The following is a 24873-nucleotide window of genomic DNA, read 5'->3' as shown; positions in this document are numbered from 1 at the left end:
ACCAAGGATAGTGCAGTTAACACCAGCTGAGAACAAGAAAGTTTCCTTATATTGCTTATCCTATGTTATTTTCATTGAAACTTAGTGTCCTATAATCATGCCATAGAAATCCAAGTAGATATATGATTAGTAGTTTGGTTCTTTATAAAAGAACAAAACAAAAGGAAAACAAAAGAAAAAAAACAAACACTTCATCTTTGATGGAGCACTCTTTATTTAACAATAATAGAAATGAATAGACAAGGCCATTAGATATCCAAAAGCCCTTTCAGAAATAGTAGCTGGGCAAAAGTTGAATAGCAGAGGACATAGTGAACACAAATCCCTATTGGAGGAAATTTTTGCAAAGATTTTAGTCAACATTCCCTTATTCTAAGTGAAAATTTAAAAATACCAACTACCAAAGCTTTAAGCAAAGGAATGATGAATTAGAGAACCAAGTCCAATTAAAATGATTCAAATTGAATGAATAATATAAATATTAAGATTCAAAAATAAAATCATAAGATTTTTTTTTTTCAGAATAAAGATTCATACATAAGATTGGAATTGAAACCCTTGGGATTCATGATTAGAATTGTGAATTTTAATGTAAACCATAAGATTTTGACAACTAGGTCCAACATTGGGTGATGGCCAGGTCGAACATTGAGCAAGGCTTTAAGATATTGACAATATCTTGTAGAGCTTACGCAGAAACCATTCCAGAAATCCTTCATATGAATGAGCATACCTCACGAGCTGCCTCCATGCTCAATCTGCGAAGATCAGCATCTGTTCCAGTGACAGTTGAACCTCCTCTAGCAGCAGTTACCTTTTTCTTTACTATAGCACTTGAAACTGGTGCCTTTGGAGCAACTCGAACATAACTAAAACCTAAGCCCCGACCAGATGGATCACCAACACCAGTAATTTCAAGGCGCTCAATATTTTCTCGATCCTGCAAACAAAGTAAATGATACATGAAGACTTGAATAAATCCCAGGCTGATTATAATACATTGAAACATGACAATTAAGGAATTGCTTTGTTGATTGCATTAGCTGATTATAATATTCTATGAAGACAACCGCAATGACATTACACCATTACCTGCTGTAATGGTAAATCCCAGGCTGACAAGTGTGAGAATACAGGTTCAAGTCTGAGAGTGATCACTTTGTGCAAAAGAATGCAAAATGCCAGGACTATATCCAGTCCACCCTTTCCAAGACCCCAAATAGCTGGGACCAGCATTAGCTAATGGCCTTTTTTATCACACCTATATGACAACCACCTTGACATCAAAGACACTTTCTGTTCTGAAGCAAATTGTACGTCTTCAGTCTACAGCCCTCTGGAGCATAAAGGATGAATCTTTTTTTTTTTTTTTTTTTTATAACAGTATAATTGTATTAAAAGAGGGAGAGCTTCCCCCAAGTGACTCAATTTAGTTGGATGAACCTTGAGCTGATCCTATATATATGAAAACATATTTAAATCGAATCGAATCAGATTACATCAGAGATGGGGGTGGATCCATATTTGATTAATTTATAAATGGACTGAATTCAGATCACCCATAGTGGGGTCGAATTCAAACAATTGGATATCATTTGCAGCCTTATATGCTAATGACCTTCCAGTGGCATCAGTCCTAAGGCACCACCTCAGAAATGGCAACTTGTAATTATTACTATATTTAAAAATTAAATATAATTAGAAATTAACTAAGCCTAAAAGGTCCTTGTAGGGATTTGCATATATCAAAAAGTGGTATATCTGATACTGGAGTAGGGAATGTGATATCCTTTTGGATCTTCTATCATGCTGGTCTCCATTTTATGTACTTACCTCCAATTTCCTTCTAATTTTATGGGTTATACTTATTTCCTTCTAACCATAGATTGGCAAATCATCCAAGGAATATATCAGATTAACTTAATCTCAGGAAAAACTGTTGCTTGGAAGTAGATTTCACTTCAGAAGAACAGGCTCTAGAAAGTATTTCAAATAAGTATGGTTCAGTAAATTCAAGTGGATATTTCTTAATCTAAGAGGCATCTGTAAGAATCATCTTTTACCAATAAAAAATAACCCTTTTTGGATAATACTATGATGAAAAATGCACATTTCCGCTGATCAGCAAGAAATTGAAAAGAGATCCTACTTGACATACTAAATGACAATAAGTAAAGTGGATAAGCTTGTTCACCACTGGCCACATATTGTTTGACTTTCACTCCACAGGCATCAGAAATTAAGCACCACTTTCAAGGAAAATATACAAAATCAATTTTACCTGACTTGTACAGGCAACAAAATTGCTAGTCAGGTTCCACGGAGTTATCTGAAGTTCCCTCTCAATATGTGATGCTGCAGCTAGAGCAATAGCTTCATCTGGGAGTTGGTTCATTGCAGAAGACAGTCCAGTAGGGTGTGTCAACCTACTAATTCCTAAACGTTTGAGCCTGTGAAGACCAGCTAGCATGCTTTCATAGGTGCAAACCTGAGAATAGAAAATGAGTAAGAAGTCGCACTACAATAAAAAAAAAAAAAAAAAAAACTCCAAAACTACATGTAAACTGTTGGAGCTTTATTATCTTGGGCCAAATTTACAACATTAGGAATGTAATAGCCACTATAATTTGCACCAAAAGAATGAAAAAGAAAGCTATAAGAATAGTCCAAGAAAAAATTTCCCCAATATTTTCAACCACTATACTCAACCTCATAGTAAATATGATACCCAGATAAGATTTAGAAAGAAGAGGAGAGATTTCCACTTGGTATTTATTGATTAAAAAAACATATGATATGTTCCCTAGAGAAGTCATCTGTTGCACTTTGGGAAAGAAGGGGCTTCAAATAGATATGTTAATATCATAAAAAATATACATTAAGGATCAATAACTAGCATGCTAACTCAGGAAGGTGATATAAGAGAGTTTCTAATCATAATGGGCTTACATCATGGCTAAGTACTTAGTATAGAGGTAGTAACAGTGGTAGTTCAGTTGAGATTGATGATCAGGAGGAACCCCAAATAACCACATCCAATATCTTGGATCAAATAATGAATGATCCATAATGTGTGAGAAATTAGAGGTTAGAACAAGATGGTTAAAGTGGATAGATGGTGTACCATGGTGACTGGTATATACCTTGATACTAGAAATATTGCCTTGTAAATTTCTGGCAGTCATTTTTACTTGTAGTCTCAACCCTGCAGGATCTGTCAACCAATTATCCAATCATTCCCTCTATTATCTGGGTTATCTTTCAAGTGAATGACTAAATCTTTCACTGGTGAAGACTCAAATGCTAGAAAATTCATATCTAATGGATATTGCTAGTAAGAAGTTCGAGACTATCATCCCAATTCCCCTAATTGGATCATTGGCTAAAGCAAAATCTTGTTTTTCGATAAGACATGCAGAATATGGTAGAGTTCTATGGCAATGCACAAGGACAGCAATGATGTGGAGTGTTTGGTGTGAAAGAAACTATAGAATTTTTAGCATGAACATAATGAATCTGCTGAGGTTTTAGACAAATTGTGTAGTCTATAGTGGTAGTTTTTTATTATTTATTGTTTAGATAGGAAGTGGGGACCACAGCACTCTTGTTGGGTCCTTTTTGATAGTTATTTTAATTATTTTATCTTGTTTTATGTGTTAGTCACCCTATAAGGGCATATTGGTCTTTGTACTCTTTATTATTTTAGAGTATAAATAATAATGAAGAGGGTGGCCAGCATTACTGCTCTCTTTTCTCTCTCAAATCTCTTCTCTTCCTTTTCTTCTTTCTGCTCTTCTTCTTCAAGAAATACTCTTTTCTTTTACATATCTTAATTTCAGCACCTTTCTACTTGGTATCAGAGCTCCACTAAGGTTTCTTCTAAGTTTTTTCCATGCAGTCCTAGATCAGCCAATTGCATGAGGAGATAAAGGGCTGATCGATCTACTTCAGATTGCCCAGTTCTTGGATTTTTTGGTTTGGTCTAGCCATCAGGAGGGTGACCTATGTTTTGGCATCAAAATCAGGAAGAACTATAGTGCGGGGAAGAGTCCTAGTCAAGTTGGACTCTTCAATTTTGATCTGATTTTGGGCACTCAAGTATTGTTGGACTTCTCTAAGTATTCTATAGGGGGTGGTTAGGTTTCTGGAATTTTTTGGGCCTTTTGTAGTGGCCAATTCACTTTTCTCTCTGATGGGAGACAGTGGGAGGAGAGAGATTTCTCTCCAAATAGGGTTTGCTTCTTCCGAAAAGGTCTATTACCCTTGTGTATGAGATAGATTTGATCTTGGAGGCTCTCTACCTAATTACTTTCTGCTTTTGAACTGTTTGAAGTAAAATGGAGAGTTGGAATACCGAGTAGAAGTTCATCAGTAACATGGGTCTGGGTGTTGGAGGTAGTAGTGATATTTTTTGGTCTGGAATTATTACTATAGCGAAGTTTTGATGGTACAAATTATCTAGAATGGGCACAATTAGCCAAGATGGCCATTGGTGCTCGTTGGAAACTAGGGTACATCATTGGGGAAGAAAAGAAACCTGATACAGATCCCTCCCAGTGGATACAGGAGAAAAACATGGTGATGACCAGGCTATGTAACTCTATATTACTTCACATTAGTAAAAATTTTTTTGTGGGCTAATACTGCAAAGGAGATTTGGGATGGAGTGACTAGAGCCTATCAGTTAAGGAATCGGGTGATTAGTACAAAATAGGGAGATAGACCTCTTGCCACCTATTTCTTCATGCTGAAAATTCTTTGCCAACAGATTGACCACTTAGAAACTGTGGTTTGGGAGAGTATGAAGGATGCAACAACCTATCAGGGGTTGGTAGAAAAGAATAGTATGGAAGATTTTCTAACAAAGCACGGAGCGGATAGGAAGAAATTGAATAAGAGAGAAATTATTGGGGATTTTGGATCCACTGGATTATACATTTAAAATAGCGGAGAAAGAAAACAGTTGGTTCTTGGAACCATTGGAGTTGCTTGGCATTTTTTTCCATTGTTCTTTAATCACCGATTAATAAATTTAGCATTTTCAAAAAGAAAGGATATTATGTCACTCAACTCAATTTAGCATTAATCCCAACTATCTGGATTGGTTTACTATAGCAATTTAATGTAAAAAAGGAAAAAATCAAAGAGTTAAGAATCTTAAATATGTCATATGTCACAAATAAACGATTAGGCTAAATAAATTGCATAAAAGCTAAAAAAAAAAAAAACACTTTCTTGAGAAAAGGCGTCTCAAGGTGTGAGGCATGACTTCTAGGCATAAGCCTTTATGCCTTACCCTAATGCAAGCCTCAAAGAGCAAGCCTAAGACATCATTGGAAGAAATATGGAAACAACTATGGAAGAATTAGCTTTCATTAAGCATTACGAAGATGTTAGAAATGTTTCATACATTTCAACTTCACAAGATAATATCAGACCTTCCAACAGTTATAGCTAAATCTCCTACATAAACAAGAAGCAAAAGGACAAAAAAATAAAACAGAACTTACACTTTCTGGAGTTACCATCCTTCTGAGTTCTTCTTCCAAAGGAATGCGGAAATTGCGTTTCATAACCCAAAACAAATGTCCATTTGATATCCTCTGTTGTGTTGCATGCCCCCATCATTTTTCGAGATCAATAGATAAGGTTAATAGATATTAAAACAGAACTCAAAAGCAGAAGTGAACAAAAAATATATATGGAATGGCTCAAACATGAGTAGAGTAAATTGCAGAAGATATTGGAAATTTATTATGCCAGCTAACCTAAAATAGGTTTGGGTCTTCAAGAAAATGTGCAAATTATAGAGGTTCTTTTGTTTTAAAAACATAATGGACCAATCTCAAACCAATTTTGAGATTACCAACTAAAACCTGACCCAAATTTAAACTGAATCAGCATCAACCAAGCAAAACCTAAAAAATGGTTGAGTTCAGTTGGGCAGTGCAGCAAGAACTCACAACAATAATCATAATGCAAAACTACCTGCAAATCGGCACAGTGCTTCAACCTCTTCCGAAGAAAAGGTTCTGAGAGATTAGGAAATTGTGCAGACAACTCATCTGCTCGGATGCAAGGAATCAAGCCACGCTTTTCATTGGCACGGAATTCACGGTAAATACAAACTAACAGCCTGTTCCCAATATATGTCTGAAGGCTTTTTGATCCCGGAGAAATTACTTCCATGTGAGGTTCCTGAGTAGAATGTGAGCAAATTGTGAAGTTGTAAACAATTTAAAAGATGAGTTATGCCATCTTAATCATTGTTTTGCATAAAATCACCGTATGTTAAATACCAAGACTTCTTTTCTGAAAATGAAATCTTAGGTGATAAAACTGGATGACTCAACTAGCCAATTTACATAACAGTGAAGGATCAAACCATGTTTGTCTAAAATGTACAACCTTAAGATTATTATCATACCAAAATAGTGCAAGGCTTTCTGGAAACTCAAGACTCAAATGAGAATAAGAAAACCAGCAATAACTCATTACAAAATATTGCATATATCAATTAAAATTTAAAGCAAATCACACAAAATATTTAATTAAATCTAAATTTAGAAAGAAAATCATAATATCAAAGCATACTGCATACCTAGTAAACAAGCATAAACACAAGGGCTTCACGTAATAGTAAACAAGATTATGATAGAAAGCATCAAGGAAAAGAAATAATAGTATACTCATGTGATAGAAATGTTTATTTATAAATAACCTAACCAAATTAACCAACCTGTTGTCCAACAACATCTATTCTGTCAATACGTCTAAGGGAAAGTTTTCCCTTTGCAGAACGAACCAATAAATAGTCAGTTGATGCCAATTTGTGGGGAAATATGGGTGCTCTATACAAGTTTGTTTCAAGAGAAGACTGGCTACAACCAGGTCTGATATCTCCAAGGAAAGGTGATTTATCAGTAGGATCAAGACTGAGAACATTCCCCAGGCTGTTGTCTCCAATGCGCAATGAGGAGGTAGTTTGATCACCTGACACTGGTTTTTGATAATAAGTGCATAGTCTTGCACCCATCCCAACATTACCTAGAAGTAAAGGTCTTTCTTCACAATACCTGCAAATATCAGAAAACAATACTAAGAATAAACAATTAATAAATTTAGGAGCAACAGAAGTAGATGAATTCACTAAAGTTTCTCATCACTAACTAAAAATAGTAAATAGTAATAAAAGAGAAAGGTTAAGCTGTTATTTTCCAAGTATAAGGATTTAAGGAAGAGATAGAAACCACTCAAAGCTTTTGGTGAGTGGATTAGTGGGCTGGAAGATGAAAGTTGTATTGGGGGCAGCAGAAGATTTTTCAGAAAAGAAAGGAATCCCCTAAAATACCTAGCACCCACTGTTCCAACCCTGAAAGGATTAATGCCCCCAGAAAGACCAGGCACCCTGGGCAGCAATAGAGAAAATAAAAGAAAGAATCATGCCCACAGCACTAGACAAATCAAACACCAAGGCTTCCATCCAGCCCCCTTCCCAAAGACACATCAAATGACCAAAATACCCTTGCTGAAAAAAATACAAAAAAAAGTCGGAAAACTCCAGGGACTTGTTTACTCCTGAGTCAGCATCATTGAAGGAGTTCTTTTCTCAATCAAATATAGAATATGTCAAGGCAAGGATGCATCTGGAGGATGTGGTGAAAGAACAAATAGTAGGATGGTTATCGGTCATTATTTTTCCAAAGGCACTTTATCTTTTCAGTTTTTTGGTAATGGAAGGGGGCTTGATATCAGGGTCCAAGATTGGGTAATGGCCCTTTTTAAGGGGACCTTGATAGAGCAGTATAACAGGGACAGGGTTCATGTAGATAATCCCAAATAGTTGGTGTTAAGGATGAGCTGAATTTTGAGGAAGGGGGATACTGACCATTGAGGGAGATTTTTTCTTAATCTTTCCATTGTTACTCTCTCCTTTTATCTCTCTTATTTCTTCAGGTTCCTTTCTCTTCGTTATATAGTTTTCCACATATTCATCTTAATAATCACATTCCCACTATGAAAAAAGAAAGAAAAGTCTAAATGTTTTTGTTACAGAACTGATCTGTACTGGTTTCAGCCCTAGAATAGCAGAGAATAATAGCAGGAAAGAAAGAGAGAGAGAGATACAGAGAGAGAAGAGAGAAAGAAGAGAAGAAGGAGAGAAAAAACTGGTTTAAACAAGAGAAGGATCCTTTCTCTAGTCAGCCAGGTATTATCTACATGTTTCTGATTAAAGAACACAAAGACACTTATGCCCCAGTTATGGGACAAAGTAATTAAACCAGAACAAAGAAGGCACTACACCACACTCTTAATACAAAATGAAATGATCAAACTACCCCTTTATATATCATATAGTCCCATCTTCTTAAAAATGTAATCCACTCTTCCCCGACTCAACCCCTTGGTGAACAGGTCTTCCCATTAACTTCCTGTGTTTACATATGCAATACTTATTACTCCACTGAGCACCTTTTCTTTCACAAAGTGACAATCAACTTCTATATGCTTTGTTCCCCAATGGAAAACTGGATAAGATGAAATGTGGAATGTAGCTTGTTCGTCACAATACAGATTCATAGGGTTATCAATGGTATACCCTCATCTCTTGTAAGAGATTCTTCAACCATACTAGTTCACATGTAGTGTGCGCCATGGCTCTATATTGAGCTTTTGCAGTGCTTCTTGCTATCACAGCCTATTTCTTGATCTTCCATGTCACCAAATTGCCTCCAAGAAAGGTACAGTACCCTATGGTGGACCCCCTGTTAGATAGAACTAGCCCAGTCAGCATCTATGTACCCTCTATCCCAAGACTTCCTCCACTCTTGTATAACAAGCCACGATCTAGATCTCCTTCAAGTACCAGTCAATCTTTAAAACTGCATCTCAATGTGGAACCCAAGGATTCTGCATAAACTGACTTACTACACTAATTGCAAAAGATTGTTTGGTACTTGAAGGACCATAAACTAACTGCATAAATTGTCTGTCTAGCCGAGTAATGATCAAATAATTTAGCTTTCCCACCAGCCTCCAGTACCTTCTGAGGTCCTCAAACTCCTCACCTACATTACTACTCAACTAGACATTCGGTTCCCTGGGTGTTTCAGCTGGTTTGGCACCCAAAAAACCTGTCTCCTCCAACAAACCAAAGACATACTTCCTTTAGCATAGATTAATACCATGCTTAGACCTTGCTATCTCTATCCCCAAGAAACATTTTAACTTACCAAGGTCCTTAGTTTGGAAGTGATCATGCAGAAATGTCTTCAACTTGTCAATTCCCAACCTATCACTGCCACTAATAACAATGTCATCTACATATACCACCAACAAATTCTTCTCGAGATACGAATCATAGCTAGATATTGGATGATCAACCTGACATTGTCTCATGCCAAATTCATTCACCAGTTCACTAAATCTACCAAACCATGCACGTAGAGATTATTTAAGTCCATAAATGGTCATCTTGAGTCTGCACGCCTTACCATCCTCCCCCTGAGCAACAAACCCTAGTGGATGCTCCATATAAACCTCCTCAGGAAGATCACCATGTAAAAAGGCATTCTTTATGTCAAGTTGGAATAGAGGCCAATCATACATAGTAGCTAGGGAAATCAAAACATAGACAAAGAAAATCTTAGCAACAGGAGAGAAGGTCTCAATGTAGTCAATGCCATATAACTATGAACACCCTTTTGCAACCAATCGAGCCTTCAACCGCTTTACACTACCATCTAGTAAATACTTGACAGTGTATACCTACTTACAACCTATAGCATGCTTGCCAAGATGGAGAGTAATGAGATCCCACACATGATCATGAGCTAGAGCAAAGAGTTCTTCCATTGCTTGGTGCCACCCTGGAGAGGTAAGAGCTTCCTAGAAATTCTTAGGAATAGAAACAAAAGATAGCAAAGAAATAAGCTGTCGATGGGAGGTAAAAAGGTGAGATATAGAAACATAATTAGAAATGGAATGAAGAGTCCAATTGTGTTTACCTTTTCGCAAGGCAATTAGAAGGTCAAGGTCGGAGAGAGGGGGTGAGTCTGGTGCTGAAACAATTGTTGGATCTGTCAGCGATGAAGAAACTTGAGTAGCCAATACATGTCAATGCGTATACACTTGCCTGATAGGTGGTCGATCAACAAGAGGTTGCACTGGAGCCCACGACTAGGACACAACTAGAACAAGAGGAATGGGGTCCTCGATAGGAACTGAAAGTGGAGGTGGAGGAGAGACATCAAATCCAGAGAAGAATGGAACGGACTCAAAGACCATAACATTGGGACAAACAAAAGAACATCGAGAACTGGGGTTATAACACTTATACCCTTTCCGGGTTCTAGAATAGCCAAGAAAAACACACTTAGTAGCTTGTGCATATAATTTGTCCATTCTAGCCCCAATATTATGAACAAAACACACATTCATAAACCCTAGGAGTGAGAGGGAAAGGAGACAAGGTGGGAAACAAAACAGATAAGGGAGAATGAACTTCAAGGACAGTCATGGGCATCCGATGAATGAGGAAGCAAGATGTAAGGACAACATCACTCCAAAAACGTTTGGGTACATTCATATGGTGCAAAAGGGACTAAGCAGTTTCCAAGAGATAGTGGTTCTTTCTTACAACCACCCCATTTTGCTGAAGGGTGTAAGTACATGAGGTTTGATGGATAATGTCATGTTGTTCCAAATATTGTTGAAAGGGTGTATAAAAATATTCTTGGCCATTGTTAGAACAAAGAATCTGAATAAGTATCTCAAACTGAGTATGAATTTCAACATGAAACATTCGGAAAATAGAAAACAATTCACTCCTTTCTTTCGTAAGATAAAGCCATGTCATCCTTGAATAATCATCAACTAAAATTACAAAATATTTGTAACCATTGTATGACACTACTTTATTTGGACCCCAAATGTTTGAATGGACCAAAGAAAAAGGATTCGACTTACGACTATCAACCCTAGAACTAAAGGAAACACAATGATGTTTCCTATACTAACATGACTCACATTCCAAAGTAAAAAGACAACTCAACAACAGAACAAGTAACTTAAGTGCCTTAAGGGACGGATAACCAAGCCTGCAATGCCACTGGAGAGGAGAAAGAGACGAATAAAGAGTTGTTGACAACCCACCACCATTAAGGTAATACAGTCCACCAAGCTTCATTCCCTCCACCAATCTTCATCTCCATCTTGAGATCCTAAAAGCACAAGAAGGGTAAAAGGTGATGGAGCAATTAAGAGACTTGGTTAATTTACTAAATGACATAAGGTTAAAAGGAACTTTGGAAACACACAAAACTGAGGATAAAGGTAAGTAATCTAGGTTAACATTACCAATACCACAGATAGAGGATGGGTAGCCATTAGCAAGAGTAACTGTGTGATGTAGAGGACTGAGAAAGAGAAGGAAACACGCTTGGAGTCCCGGTCATATGATCGGAACCTCCAAAGTTAATAATCTGATGGCAAGGTTTGGATGCTACACAAGCCATACCTGAGTGGGCAAGGGTAGATGTATTCTGCTGAGATGTAGACTAAAGGAAGCGCTCATACTCGGAACATGGGACACTCATCATCTCTTTCCCGGAGACATCTGTAGATGTAGGTGCCTAATCAACTTGTTGAATTTCATCTCTCATACCACCATCACTAACCAGTAACCACTGCATGATTGGCCTAGGTACAGGGTGGCCCAAGTAGATCGAAACTAAAGTTGATAGTACATCCCTCCATTCCATAGTGTGTACATTTCCTCACACCATTAACACGTTCTCCCCCTGAATCTCGACCTACAATACACCCACCACCACAATTAAACATGGGACCACAACTACCACCACAACCTAGCTAAATTCCTCGAGCTCCTCTACCACCATGACCTTCACCTCCAATTACTGCAAAAGCAGACCTATCAGACATAGTAGAGTGCTCTAGATGTCCAACAGAGATCCTCTAGAGACAAACAAAAACTCCCTCCAAAGAGGGAAGGGAAAACTCACTTAGTATTTGTGCTTTCAACGATTCATATTAAGCTTTCAACCCTACTAAAAATCTTGTTACATCAAGTTGCTCTCTCTATTGTTTCTAAATTTTGACATAAGATGTAAAGGGGTGACAAACATTCAACTCATTCCAAAGATTCCTCATGCTAGCATAATACTCCTCAAGACTCTAATTACTTTTGCTGCAGATTAAAGTACTCTTGGTAAATCTGATATACTTTGGTAGTGTTATCTTGTCTAGAGTAAAGCTTCTTTGCATGGTCCCAAATCTCCTTGGTTGTATATAAGAACATAAAATCACACTATTCTTGGGTTCCATACTATTCCACAACCACATCATAATCTATGTACCCCCTTGTTTCCACTCATTGTAACTTGAGAATCAACTGAGGGTTTTTCCTCTCTCACATGCTTCGCCTTCTTCTTAGCCCTAAGAAAGACTTCTACAAAATTAACCCAAGGCACATAATTCTCACCATTCAGTTTAATAGAGGTCATCTGCACACTAAGATAATCAAGGGGAATCATAACACTAGAATTGTGTTCACTATTGTCTCCCATAGATGCCATAAAACAAAAAAAACTCCACTTGCTAGCCACCACACTACACACTAATGATTCGTTATTACTGAAAAAATATGTTAACACAGTTTTAAGCCCCAACTGTCACTGCAGTCCTACTCTTTCAGCACCATAAAAACAATTAAATGCATCAAAAACACATAACACTAGGTCTGCAACTGATCACTACTTGTTTCGCACTGTTTCACCCATATAACCCACTTGTTTAAACTCCACAAATCAGTCCTGCAGTAACCTGTTCACTACACACCTTAAACAGCCCTCTTTGATCCAGCAATTAGAGGGTTTCTACAAACCACATGAAACGAACACTGCACAACCAACTGGAAGAATGAAAACCTCCAAAAGGAAAAACGACAACTCATTTTCAACGTTTCTGTGAATCCCCAAGTAACCGATGAGATCTCTGCAGAGGTCTAGGGCAAAAGGCAATCCAGAAAATTCTGGGTTGACCTGAACTGATTACAGTGGCTCTGATACCATGTTACAGAATTGATGTGTACTGGTTTCAGCCCTAGAGCAGAGAATAATAGCAGGAGAGAAAGAGAGAAGAGAAGAAGAAAAAGGAGAGAAAACTGGTTCGAACTAGAGAAAATTCTCTCTAGTTGGCCAGGTATTAATTATATGTTGCTGAGTAAAGAACACAGAGACACTTATGACCCTAATTAAGTAGGGACATAGTACTTAAACCAGAACATAAAAGACATTACACCACACTCTTAATATAAAATGTAATGACCAAACTACTCCTGTATAGCCGACTCTTAAAAGTTTTCACTGATACCACAAGACTTTTACGAAAAGAAATACAGAAAGAAGATTTATCTCCTCTATATGTCATGGATTTACAATACTAGCAAATTCTTATGTACAAATGAAGGGACATACATTACAAGAATGTTTAAAGATTACTTACTCCATCAGGAAGACATGCCCATCTTTCACAGACAGATCCGACTTCTTCTTAAATGCCCCTGGAGGACGCAAAGACTTATTTTCACCAGGGATCTTTTGTGCCCTTGGCCACAAATGTATTTTTGTACGAACAAGATGCAGCACTGAATTTGGTCTAACATTTTCCATGGCAAGAGATTTAGCATCTTCAAGTTCCTTTCCAGAATAAAATATTTTAACTTTTTCTGATGGTTTAAAATCTGTGCAGGAAGAATTACAAAGTTGCTGTTAATATAGAAAAAATCTCAAATAACAAAAGGAGAAATGCATAAAAGAAATATTGAGACCAATCGGGATTCCACACAAGTAGCAATTAGAAAAAACAATCAATATAAATAACAAGTGTGTGAGAGAAAACTAGCCTAGCTTTTTTGAGCCTTTTGCTTTAACAGAAGAGACGGTTTCCTCTGCATCCACATGGAGTTTACTCCCCTTCCCTCCCAAGCTTTTCAATATAATTTTCATGGGCCCTTTTGTAGCTAGTGGTCCTTGTTCCTTTGCTGCAACTTCATTGTCATGGGGGTACCATAATGCCTTAGGCCTATGAAAATTAGCAATATCTTTACTGCAAAACAGAACAAACCAGACACTCTCAGCCCACAAAGAACATAATATAAGTAGAAAAATATTCAAAGGACTAGAAAAATGTGAATATGAAGAATATAGTCCAAAAGTGCACAATTTCCTATGATTAGAGCATGATGAAAGTAGGAATCTGCTGAATTAAAAAAATATGAAAGAAAGTAGTTTCTTGAAGAGAGAAGGAAGAGAGAAGGAGAAAAAGAGAAGAGAAGTTGAAAAGAAAAGAGAGCAATAATCTGGCCGCCCCCTTCACTTATTATTTACACTAAAATAATAGAACAGTACAAAGACAACTATGCCCTTATAGGGCGACAAAACATAAAACAACATATATAACACTCAAAAACATAATAAGATTTGGACTTACATAACTACTGTGGTCCCCACCTCCTATCTAACAACTAACATAAAACATCTACTCAGAAAAACATCATAAAACTAATTAATCTTCAACACTCCCCCTCAAGTTGGGAGTAAATGTCACACATTCCCAACTGGTGTAGATCATGTTCAAGCTTATTCTTTGCCACCCCTTTATTGAGAACATCAGCCAGCTGCAACTCTGAAGAGACATAAGGCAAACAAACTTCTCCGGTTGTTACCCTTTCTCTTATAAAGTGTCTATCAACTTCAATGTGTTTCGTCCTATCATGCTGAATTGGATTGTGGGCAATATTGATTGCAATCTGATTGTCACAGTATACCATCATAGGTTCCTCTACTTTCACCCCAATCTCACTCAAAAGAGATCTAACCCAAAGAAGTTCTGAGACACCATGAGCCATGGATCTACACTCAGCCTCTACACTTGACATTTCCACAACCGCTTGCTTCTTACTCTTCCAGGAGATCAAGTTTCCACCTACAAAGGTACACACTCCTGACGTAGACCTCCTGTCATCTAAGCATCCTGCCCAGTCTGCATTTGTACAGGATTCTAGCTTCAGATTCTCATGATTCAAGAAAAGAATGCCTCTGCCAGGGTCCTTTTTCAGATATGCAAGTATTCTCTCAATAGCTTCCCAGTGCTGAACCCGAGGTGCATGCATGTACTGACTCGCAACACTGACAGCATAAGAAATATATAGTCGTGTCATAAACAAATACAGCAGTCGGCCCACCAATCTTTGATATCTCCCCACATCCTTTACCAATTCACCATCCACACCATTAATTCTGTGATTTGGATCAATAGGAGTGTCTGCTGGTTTGGTCCCCAGCTTCCCAGTCTCTCGCAATAGGTCAAGTACATACTTTCTCTGTGAAATGAAGATCCCATGCTTGGATCTTGCAACTTCAATCCCTAAGAAGTATTTGAGCTCACCAAGATCTTTGATCTCAAATTCTTGCTGCAATGATTTTTTGAGATCATCAATCTCCTCCAGATCATTTCCTATCACCACTATATCATCCACATACACAATCAGAATTGACACCAAAGCATCTCCCCTCTTCACAAAGAGGGTGTGATCAGACTGTGTTTGTGTGTATCCAAAACGGATGAGTTCCCCTCTGAACCTGTCAAACCAAGCCCTAGGTGACTGTTTCAGTCCATACAGAGATTTTCTGAGTCTGCACACCTTTCCTTTACCAACATTTTCATAAAAGCCTGCTGGAATGTGCATATATACCTCCTCCTGTAAGTCACCATTGAGGAAAGCATTTTTGACATCAAGCTGGAACAAGGGCCATGAATAGGTGGCTGCTAGAGATAAAAGGATACGAACTGAACTCATCTTAGCTGCTGGTGCAAAGGTTTCCAGATAATCAACACCATAGGTCTGAGTATACCCTTTTGCTACCAACCTTGCCTTGTACCTCTCTATCTTGCCATCGTTCTTATACTTCACTATGAATACCCATCGACATCCGACTGTCTCCTGGTCTGGGGGGAGATCAACTATTTCCCAAGTTTGGTTTTTGACCAAAGCATCCATCTCATCTTGCATGGCTGTTTTCCACTCGGATTTGGAGAGAGCCTCAGTAACATTCCTGGGTATAGACACAAAATCCAAGGAAGAAAGAAAAGCACGGTAAGAGGGTGATAAGGCACTTTAGGAAAGATGGTGTGAAATGCAGTGGACTGTATACTTTCTCTTCCCCTTACGAAGTGCAATGAGAAGATCAAGGTCAGTGGGATCAGCTGCAACAATGGTGTTAGGGACAGAAACATTATCATCAGAAAACATAACAAGCTCAGGCTAAAGAGGAAGACCTAGAATTGTATCTACCGAATCTGGAGTTTTAGAAGGACTGACAGAGAGTGGTGTGGGTCGAGGATGTGTGGAGTCAACCATCATCTGTCGGCGCTGATATTGCTGTGAGGTTGCCCGTAGTGGCTCAGGTAATGAAACTGGAGGTGCAGGTGCTAGCTGAACTAATGCTGGCTGAACTGATGGTGCAGGTGGAGGTTGAACTGATGTAGATGCTGGTTGAACTGATGGATACACCATAGAAACAGGAAGCGGAAAAGATTGTGAGTTCTCCTCCCCAAAGCTCTCCCCCTGAGGAGAACCACTCGAGAAGAAGAATGTGGATTCAAAAAAGGTAACATCCGTAGTGACAAATCTGCTCCTCGAGCTAGACTTGTTCATGGGTTGGGTAGCCCGACGACCCGACCCACACCCCGGCTGGGCTTGGTCATATAATTAGGCCCGCAGGCCTGACCTCGGGCCTAACACAATAAGCCCGACTGTGTTTCGGGCCGGGCTTGGGATTTGTCAAAAAAGCCCGGCCCGAGCCCGGCCCGGCCCAACTCAGTATTATATATTTTATAAAATATATAATATGTATTTTATATATTATACAAAATATATAAATAATATAATATTTATTAAAATATATATTTATAATTTAAAAAAATATATATATATATATATTTTATTCTTTTCTTTATAATTTCAATCTCTCTCTCTCTCTATTCAGCCACTTCAACATTAATAATAGTAATAGTATAGGCTAAATTTCGGGCCTGGACCCAGGCTCGGGCTTTTTATGAGGGCCGGGCTCGGGCCCAAGTTGTAAGCCCGATGGTCAATTCGGGCTCGGGCTCAGTCCTTAGAAAAATTTGTTAATACACAGTAAAAGCCCGACCCGGCCCATGAACAGGTCTAATAACAGCAATACCTCTTTTGGTTCTGAGCATACCCAAGAAAAACACATTTCTTGGCCTTAGGATCCAATTTCTTGCGATGAGGACCAAGAATGTGAACAAAAGAAACACAACCAAAAACCCTCAGAGGTATATGAAACATCTCTCCATCTGGAAAAATAAGGCTAAATGGCACCTTAAACCCCAAAGTCGTGAAGGAACACGATTAATCACATGTACGGCTATAAGAACTGCATCTCCCCAAAACTGCACAGGAACTGAAGCACACACCATAAGACTCCTTGCCACCTCCACAATGTGTCTATTTTTCCTCTCAGCAACTCCATTCTGTTACGGTGTATATGCACAACTGCTCTGATGAACTACGCCATGTTCTAAGAGATACGTGGTTAGGTCCTTCTCAAAGTACTCTCTGGCATTATCTGATCTAAAAGCCTTAGTTCTCACTCCAAATTGTGTGAGAACCATCCGGTGGAATTGTCGTACTAAGTTAGGAACCTCATCACGTGATTTCATCAAATATATCCAAGAATATCGTGTATAATCATCCACAAACAAGAGAAAGTAACGGAATCCTCCCATGGAAGGGATTTGATATGGCCCCCATACATCAGTGTGAACAATATTAAAAGTAGAAGTACTTCTTTTATTACTTGGTTTAAAAGATTGTTTACAATGCTTTCCTAACTGATAACTCTCAACTTTGGGAAAAGACATTTCAAAGAACTAAAAGAAATGTCCCAAGCGATTGTGCCAAAGCATAATCTCGTCCACTGACTCCGACCCACTACTACTGTTGTTGCTAACATGATGGCCCTGATGTCTCGGAATCTCATCCAGAAGGTAGACTCCATTCACCTCACGACCACTCCCAATCATCTTCTTTGACTCCAGATCCTGCAAAACACAATTACCAGGAAGAAAGGTCACAGAACAATTCAAATTTTTTGTCAAAGAACTAACAGGCAGTAGGTTGGTATGAAGTCTAGGGACATGTAAAACAGAAGACAAAGTTATATCATTGGTCACTCTAACTGTCCCCTTCCCAGCAATGGGCATATGTGAACCATCTGCTGTAGAGACTCTATCTCTACCAAAACACAACTGATAGGAACTGAAAATGGTAGGGGCATTAGTCATACGCTCAGATGCTCCTGAGTCTATAATCTAGGGAGGTCCCTCCTTACCTGAAGTGGATGCAAGATTTGCAGTTGCAGATGAACTACCTGTATGTGCAAAGGAAGTGGTGTAGTTGGCTCCTGCATTCTGTTATCCATCTGGAAGGCTAGAGCTGGGTGAATCTTTCTTACTCATAAGCTGTCCAAACCTCTCCAATTCTGTTCTCACTGCTACTACTGCAATGGATTCCCAATCAGTTAGGGAGAGAGAGGGTGAAGAGTCTCCTGTAGTGGCTACATTTGCATTTCCCTTCTTGTTTCTTATCCGAGCAGGCATAAGATTTGGATGAAACTTCCAACAAGTGTCCCTGGTATGCTTAGGCTTCTTGCAATAATCACACACCAAGTCCTTATCTTCCCTTCTAGTCTCACTACTCCCACTGTCTCCATTCGGCTTAGGTTTTGTTGTACCAACCATAGCCGACTGGTCAATCCTAGGTTGTCTCAACATTACATGCCTCCTACTCTCCTCTCCAGAGACAAAAGCATAGGCTTGAGAGAGTGTCACACCCTCCCTAGAAAGAATATGTTGCCTAGCGATGTCAAATTCAGGGTATAGCCCTGCCAATAACTCAAAAAACCTATTCCTCTCTACCAATTTGTGATAAGTTGTTGCATCATTTACACTTTCCCATACCACAGTTTCTAAGTGATCTATTTCCTGCCATAGGGTTTTCAGCATGAAGAAATACACAGCAAGAGGTTTTTCTCCCTATTTCATACTTATCACCTGATTTCTTAACTGATAGGCTCTGGCTTCATTTTGCTTCTGAGAGTAGGTTTCAGTCACTCCATCCCAAAATTTTTTGCCCTCCCCACGCCTCCCAACAAAGAGAGAAGTGAATCGATCACTCCTAGAGGCCTAGAAATTTTTAAAACCAAACCACCCACTTTAGAAAATCAAAAGAAAACTAACAATACCTGGGCGCCCAAGATCAGATCAAAAACAAAAAGTGCAACTTTTCTGGGACTCTTCCCCGTACTCCAGTTCTTCCTGATTTTGATGTCGAACAGTAAATCACCTTCCTGATGTCTAGATCCCACCAAAAACTCCAAGAACTAGGCAATCTATAGCAGATCGATCAGCCCTTTACTACTTCATACAGTCAGCTGATCTAGGGCTGCATGAGAATGCTTCAAGAAACCCTAGTTGATGCATTGAAACCAAGTAGGAATCTGCTGAATTAAAAAAAATATATATGAAAGAAAGTAGTTTCTTGAAGAGAGAAGGAGAAGACGAGAAGAAGAGAAGTTGAAAAGAAAAGAGAGCAATAATCTGGCCGCCCCCTTCACTTATTATTTATACTAAAATAATAGAACAGTACAAAGACAACTATGCCCTTATAGGGTGACAAAACATAAAACAGCATATATAACACTCAAAAACATAATAAAATTTGGACTCACATAACTACTGTGGTCCCCACCTTCTATCTAACAACTAACATAGAACATCTACTCAGAAAAACATCATAAAACTAATTAATCTTCAACAATGAATATGCACAACAAATAGAGAAATTTAAAGGGTTATTTTTTTCCTTTTTCCAATAAAGTTTCTTTGTTATTCATGAGAGAGAGAATAACAAAATAAGAAATGAAAAGAGGGAATTAAGAATGACCATGATAATCTGGACATAGAAAACAAGATAATTAGTAAGCATAATACTGTAACAAAGAAGCTAGTTAATGCATGATTTTGATACCTAAATATGGCAAGAACATGGCTGGACAAGGTATAGAATACCAAAATTTACATTGGAATTTAAGTACCCGATACATCATGGCTTCCATGAATAAGCATCCGGTTACCAAAAATTTTAAATATTTCAGTTGAAACTCACTAGAAACTATAAGAGAAAGAAGTAATATGATAACCATCTAGAAAAATAGATAGTAAACAAAATTTACTTTGACAAAAGTTGACACAGCAGAAATTATCATGGCTTGATAAACATGAACCGTTCTAGAATCCTGAGAAGAAGCCAAGGGATGGTTTATTGAAGAAGAATCAAGTTGGAGATCACTTTTGGACTTGCAGACATGATCACCAACTAGTCTTGATTTCATATTAAGTCCCAGTGTCACAATAAGTAGGGAAATGAGAATAGATTATGTTCTAGGAAGATGATTGGTGTCACTTAAGTGAGGATCAAAATTTCAATACTATACGCCCCGTATCGAGCAAATCGTATTGTATCTTTTGGGTCCCAATACACCTGTTTACAGGTGTTTTAGGACCTCCCCCCCCCCCACTTTATTTTAATAAAAAAAACTCCCCAAAAATCAAGTTTTGAAAAAAAAGAAAACTTAAAAAGCATAGCACGCATAGTTTTTAGTACTGATACGCCTCTGCTGATACACGGGTGTATCAATACTTTGAGCCATGCACGTAAGTATGTTGTATGAAGTAATGGCCAATTGGCCAAAATTGCATAGATTATACACAGAAAGGGTAATTGTGAGCTGGGAAACAAATATCAGGGTTGCCACTCTTTCCTCTCCCAATGAAGATAGCTAAGAAGATTGAAAAGATCCAAAGGGATTTTTTTTGTCAGGGTTGTCAGGAGAGAATAAAGTTCACACAGTTAACTGGGATCAAGCCTGTCTCTCCCCAGAAGAGGGTTGTCTTGGCAATAAAAGAATAAAAGTTTTCAATGTGGCCTTAAGTGGATTTGGTGATTTGGAGTTGACAGAGAAGCTTGGTGGAGAATGATGAATCAATGATTGCTACTAAATATAAAGTGGTGATTGGATTTTGGGTTATCCAATTACTTCCTATGGCAGCTCAGTGTGAAAATAGATCATGAAAGCCTATTATGTGTTTTCAAAAGGAATCACCTATAAGTTGGGCAATGGTGGTAGATTGAAGTCCTGGCATGACAGATAGTGTACTGACAGACCCTTAAAGGAAGTCTTTCTTCAGTTATATATGTTTTTGGTTGATAAAAATGCTTCTGTGGCTAAATCCTAGTTGACAGGTGGGAGTGTGACTTGGTCAACAAGTCTCTTCAGGAATCCCTACAATTTAGAGATGGATAGATTGCTTGAGTTGTTTCAGATTCTAAGGAACCAAAATATTTAGGAAGGCCAACTAGATCAGTGGAGTTGGAAGTGGGAAAGCCATGGGACTTTTACTATCAAGTGGCAAAGAATATCAGTTTAGGGTGTGCTGGTGGCTTCTAAAGTTGGTTTTCTGTTGTGGTCTGCAACTTTAGAGAGATGCTTAACTAAAGAAATGGAGAGTGATGCTCATCTGTTTATCCATTGCAATATTTTTTTAAGGATATAAAAGGAAATTTCATTAAACTGAGAAAAGGCAGTAGATCTCATAAATAATGGTTGTCAAGTTGACAAACCAACTACATATCAGAAATCAAACTGAAAATGAATCACTATTACAAGGATGCAAATCAAGAGTGCTCCAGAAATTCTATAAAAGATCAGTCTTATGATAGCAATATGGCCAGGAGGTTATGATTGCATTTTATCAGAGCTGTTAATCTAAGCTGGGTTCACCTAAATCTTTGAAAGAGCTGCTGCTGACCTGGTCACTTCAGGAGCTGAGCAGAAGAGAACGGCTAGTTTGGCACTGGTACCAGCATCTGTCTCATGGATCTATGCTTCGAAAGAAATAGGAGAATCAACAACAAAGCAGGTCTAAAAAGGAGCTAATCAGGTTACCAATTGGTAGATTGAGGTCCTGGGCTTCTGTTTCTAAGGAGTTCTCCCATTAGCCAACCATGCAGCTTCTCCAGTCTGTTGATTGTGGGGTCTTTGGTTGTAATTTGACATGAATATAAAACCTACATGGGTTAAATGAAGTGCCAACTCTTTTGCTGATGGTTTAGCTAAACAAGGGATGAATAGGGATTCTCATTTATGGGCTCACTTGTAATTGTTATATGTTATTTTTGGTAGTTTTCTCTTTGGGTGAGATAAGAGAGCTTATCTCTCCTTTTCTGACTCTCTCTTTAATCATATTTTAATGAAATTGTTATTTGTTATTGGTAAAAAAAAAAAACAATTGTGTGTACCTTTGGGGTTTCCACCTGGATGTAGGGTGGGTCCCTGAAGATCTGTCATACTGTTTGCCTTTTTGCTTCTGAAAAAATTTTACTTCCCCTACTTCCAAAAAAAATGTACACACAAGGGTAACGCAACAAATGAATGTTTTGAAAACCAAAAAGGAACAATTATTTTTGAATGAAAGCATCATTCCAATAGAAAATTTATATTTGACATATGTATGATAATTGGTAGTACATCCAGAGTTTGAAGATGCTGACAAAGGAATGTTTGGTTCAGATTTTTTGTCAAACTTTGGAAAATCTGTTGATGTGTAGGTGCAGACTTTGGTTTGTTTTTTCCCGTCTTTGAAGATGCTACCTCTTCACCTTATCCTTATAATCCTTGTCATTATTACTAGTACTAGCATTCTCCCACTTAGCTCGTTATAACAGTGGGGCTACAGAAAAGTCTTCAACTGGTAAGATTTGGTGAGATCCAATTATATCTACAGTTAAGGCACTTACAAAATTTTAAGCCAGAGAATCCTTAGGTGATGTCTTGGTAAAGGTCCAATCCTAGGGTTGCATGAAGGAGCAACATACCCCTTCCTATGTATTTCTGTTGGCTGTTATGATTTCATTTGTATTTGTATTGGTGCCATTTTTCCACCTCATGCCTTGGTGCTGGCCCAAAGTTCATTTTTCTTCTAGGTAAATGCTTTTGTATATTCACCTTTTATGGGCTTATAGCCCAAATTAGGAACAGAATAGATCAAAAAGAATGTGCAAATGCCATTACACATTATGTATGTTTGTATCTGAGCATGTTTGTCCGTGGGTGTGAGCTTAGATTTATCATACACATTATAAATAACTAAATATATTCTAGGGTGTATATGACATTATAAATATGTAATATACATAGATATGTACATTATCATAAATACAGTGTACACATACATGAAGTCATCCATAGGAACCTAGGAGTAGCTCAAATAGGTGATAAAATGAGAGAAAGTAGACTAAGATGGCTTGATCACATGCATAGAAGACCATCAACAGTAGGAGTGATCATTCTTGGACCAGCACACAAATTTCTGGTCGGGGCCTAGGTTTCAAATATGTAATGTATAATATACATAATATTTTATATTATAATATATTTTATATTTTATATTATATGTAATATGCACGCAAATATATCTTGTTTTATATTAATGTTCGTTATTTTATATAAAATATAAAACTTTTAACGTGTAAATAAATATTCATGGATAGACACGTGTCAACACATGTGCCAAGCATTTCTAAAAAAACGCATGTGCCAACACATGAATCAACTCAAGTATGAGAATTGTCCTCCTAGGCAAGGCCTAATAAAGATGAAAGCAAGGCCTTCATTCTCATTCCTAAGCAATGTGGGGGTTGGGAAAATACTCAATGGTAACCCTCACTATTGAGTGTTGTTCCAAGTCCCACATTGTTCAAGAATGGGAATGAAGACCCTTGCCTTTAAAAGGATAGGTAAGCGAAGCCAAACTAAGTCTAGGAATTAAATGAGGTTGATTCCTTATTTTTAGTGCAATAGGCCACCAAAGCATAGCCAAGCCCAACTTTGCTTGGACTTGTGCAATATTTTCTTTCATGTATTAATATAATATTTAATTTAAAATTTTCTAAACAAATAAATTTTTTCATTAGACCTAAAAAGCCCATAAGTCTGGCCCTAGGCAGAAGCCCTTATCATTGGTGCTAAACCCAGACCATGATCACCCCTAATCAACAGCACTAGTTAGAAGAAGTGATTTGTTACAAATTGAAGGAGCTAAAAGGGCTAAGGGTAGACCAAAAAGGACAGGGGTTGAAGTACTAAGAAATTATTTAAGCACTAATAATTTAACAGTGGATATAGCATTAAATAGAATGGATTGGCGAAACAGGATTCATGTAGCCGAGCCCTATAGTCGGGGTATGATGATGATGACACATACACATGACTACAAATTATACAATATCGCGCAGCTAAGGCTAGGGCTACCCCAAGGCCTAAACCAAGCCCAACACGAGTTCAGGTCAGGCCCAAGCACAACCCAAAACCTGAAAACTCAAACAAAACCAGCACAAAAGATTGGGTTGCAGTGGGCTCACCCAAGTTAAGGCCCCATTTACAATTTACAACTAGAAAACCTGTTAGATATTGTCAATTATTTGTTTCCAGCAATGGCATCTAAAACGTGAAAGCCAGTTTAGATGCATTTATACCACATATAAGAGCGGTGTTCATCCTGCTTCATTTTGAAATACATAAAACTGAACAAGTTTTTTTTCCTTGAAAGGTAAAATGTGAAAAAAGAAGTTACCTTTTCACAACATTCACCAAAACAAAGGTAGGTTATTACTTGTTTCAATATTGTGCAAGTGTTGCTTAG

General features: G+C 37.9%; 1 protein-coding gene across 5 annotated transcripts in view; it reads right to left on the bottom strand.

The window, feature by feature from the left end:
* The window catches only part of LOC104586096 (transcription initiation factor TFIID subunit 1), a 102350-nt gene that overhangs the window by 8147 nt on the left and 69330 nt on the right, over positions 1–24873 (bottom strand). For all 5 annotated transcript variants that reach the window (XM_088896519.1, XM_010243221.3, XM_088896522.1 and 2 more), the window contains 7 exons: positions 13925–14127; positions 13525–13762; positions 6740–7076; positions 5989–6198; positions 5511–5603; positions 2282–2488; positions 734–940 (listed from right to left, as the gene is read on the bottom strand). In XM_088896519.1, the coding sequence (XP_088752645.1) occupies positions 734–940; positions 2282–2488; positions 5511–5603; positions 5989–6198; positions 6740–7076; positions 13525–13762; positions 13925–14127 (1495 nt within the window). The remainder of the gene's footprint in view (positions 1–733; positions 941–2281; positions 2489–5510; positions 5604–5988; positions 6199–6739; positions 7077–13524; positions 13763–13924; positions 14128–24873) is intronic.

Source organism: Nelumbo nucifera, chromosome 1 (genome assembly GCF_055504915.1).
Source record: "Nelumbo nucifera cultivar China Antique chromosome 1, China Antique-T2T, whole genome shotgun sequence".
NCBI classification, from domain to species: Eukaryota; Viridiplantae; Streptophyta; class Magnoliopsida; order Proteales; family Nelumbonaceae; genus Nelumbo; species Nelumbo nucifera.
The sequence above is the reverse complement of the archived record's forward strand: the minus strand, read 5'-3'. Positions and strand labels throughout refer to the sequence as shown.